The sequence below is a fragment of the Nestor notabilis genome, unplaced genomic scaffold (genome assembly GCF_000696875.1).
Source record: "Nestor notabilis isolate BGI_N333 unplaced genomic scaffold, ASM69687v1 scaffold25739, whole genome shotgun sequence".
NCBI classification, from domain to species: Eukaryota; Metazoa; Chordata; class Aves; order Psittaciformes; family Psittacidae; genus Nestor; species Nestor notabilis.
In genome coordinates this window covers 6,237-8,969 of record NW_009945465.1, presented here as the reverse complement: position 1 = coordinate 8,969, position 2,733 = coordinate 6,237, and the positions used below count along the sequence as shown (strand labels likewise).

General features: G+C 36.2%; 1 protein-coding gene across 1 annotated transcript in view; it reads right to left on the bottom strand.

Annotated features, from left to right (window-relative positions):
• DR1 (down-regulator of transcription 1, TBP-binding (negative cofactor 2)) overlaps positions 1-2,733 on the bottom strand; it is an 11,091-nt gene that overhangs the window by 2,123 nt on the left and 6,235 nt on the right. The window contains 1 exon segment of the mRNA XM_010022895.1: positions 2-46. Within this exon segment, the coding sequence (XP_010021197.1) occupies positions 2-46 (45 nt within the window).

Below are 2,733 nucleotides of genomic sequence, written 5' to 3'. Positions count from 1 at the left end.
TGTGTAGCCATTCCGGCTGCGCCAGTTCTGCTTGCTGTTGTCTAGCCTAGAGACATGAATTTAATTGTTAAGTCCACACATAGCTTGTGAAGAATCTCTTGAGCACCTTACCTCAGAAAGCAGTTTTATCCACACCTACAGATCCCTTTTGTATTATTTTTATCCACTGTACTTGTAAGAACACATGTAGAAGTGCTATTATTTGTTTAGTATTTGTACCAAGATGTTTAGCTCTTTTCTCCCTTCCTCGGAAGAGACCACTACCCGGAGGATTTACAGTTACAAAAAACATGAGGCAGGAGCTAGTGTACTTAGGGTCCATCGTAAGGAATGGGCTGAGCCACTTCCAAATGGAAAAATTAAGTAAAGCAAAGCAATGGAAATTTTAAGCTTTGATTTCAAGGGATCTTAAGATTTAATCACATTTTGGAGATGAGAACAGCCCTACTTCGTTGATTACAGATACTAAAATTTGCAATTATGAAATCATCCAATTGCACCACAAAGGCACACATTATCACAAAAACATAAAAGAAAGCCATTATCTTCCTTTGCTAAGCAATCTTTGAAAAACAGAGCAATGCAAGGTCTTCTCAAATTCAGGTATGCAGACTGAGGAAGGCTTTGCTACAGAAAGGTACGGTCCTTTACTGAAAGGTACAAGAAGCTCTAACAACATGACCTCTCATTCTTCTAGGCAGGATTTTCACTTGGTTTTCAGCAACTATTATTGATTTCAACAGTATACTAGTCAAGCATGTTCAAGTTAAAACTTCAATTTCTAAGTGAATGTCTGAGTGAACATTCTATTTTGAGTGAATGTTCCATTTTGAGTGAAGTTCTTAAAATTAAAAATCTTTAGTCTTCTACTTTTACAAGTCATCACAAAGACTACAATGATTTCTTTTCTAATCCCACTGCACTCACTGAATTTTCATATTTTTTTTCCAAACTTGAACATATTTTACATTTTTGTGAACTTTAAGAAGCTGACAGATGATATTTTGGAAAATGATCAGAACCAGTTTATCTACTTAGCCTTTTAAGTGTCACATTTCCTCAGTTTGTTCTAGCACTAAAAGAAAATACTTTTACAGAGGTAGAAATCTCTTCTCAATGAAGAATTTCCAGTATTTCAAACCTCAAGTGGCAGTGAAGTTACAAGGGTTGAAAAACAATTTAAGACATTGTAAAGTTTCCAACAAAGGAAGACAACAGCATCTGTACACATAGGAGAGGCATAAATATTTATCACACACAATGTAACAGTAGGGCTCCCTATTGACCCTGCTACAATTCAGTTTACTGTACACTCAGTGAGGTGACTGATACACATGCATGCACCAGGAATCAAAGGCTCAGCACTCCACACTGGATGGATCGTTTTGTCAGTGCCTACCCTCACTGCCATATTTATATCAGCCATTTCAAAAATGGGAAGGTAGGTAAAAAAAACCCCAAACCATTCAGTTGTATCGGTGAAGAAGCTTTATAAGTACCTGGCAAACTTAACTCATTTATTGCACATACGAACTTTAGTGAGGAAGCCTCATAAAAACCCCAAATCTCTTAAGGGCCTCATCTTGCACAGGAACTTACAGACCTGCATGAACAAAGGGACAAGCCATTCCCCCAACTTCAAATGTTTACAATCATCCAATCTACAGGCATCAAACGTTCACAATATTAACAGGCAAGTATTTTAAAGCTACAGCAAGAAGTCAGCATTAGTGGCACGTTCCAGACTAACAAGATTGGCACAAATAAACAAACAGGCACTTGTGTAACTGTTTTTAAGAACGATTACAGTACCTCCAAAAGCATAACACAATTGGTATTGCTGAAAAACAAGGCTGACATTTCTGATTCTTAAGTAAAAATTCTTCCAAATTCCCAAGAATTATTTAAAAAAAACCCCAAAACAAAACATTCATGTAATCTTGGATGCATTGCCTCAATTTAGACATTAAGGCACAGTATCATAATTTAAGAAGAACATACCTCAAGGGGTCATTCCTTAGATAAAGCGTAGCTTGCTTAAGGGTGGCCATGGATTCAGCATTTATGTTTTTACTCAGTAGCTAGTACTACCCTTAACACACTATTTTTGCTTCTTTTTTATTTGCTATACAATGTTCAGTCATTCAAACAAATTAAAAGGCAAAAAAAAGGTATCAAACTATTATTTGCAACTCTCACCTTTAATCCAGAAGCAGCATATTAGTCTTTCTAATGTTAGTACAGTCAAACAAGTTAGGCACAAACAAATTTATCGTAAGTAGTTCACTGCACAGAGACAATAGCTGTGTGGTATGCTGAAATTTTAAATGCCTTAAAATTCATCATGCAATTAAGATTTAAGTAGTCGGCATGCTGTAATATGAAAAACAAGCAATTGTTTCAGAAAGATATGAGTATAGCAAAGAGGGGAAAAGGACACAGTGATCAGACATAACACATAATGGAACAAGTATTTTCAGCACAGGAAATTGAGCAAGGAAATTGAGAAAATAAAAGTTTCATGCCTTGGTAAGGGGAGAGAGAAACCCAAGATAATTTTCACATCACTTAGTTTAGAGAATGGTGGTCTTGTTAAACTAAGAGAATAATAGAAAGATGGTGTAGAAACATACATAAATAAAATTGCCTTTTAGGCATTGAAACTTGGAGATGTTCACAAACTATTGAGGAAACCTGGGAGGGGAGAAGGCTGGGATGACAGAGAATGTGTAT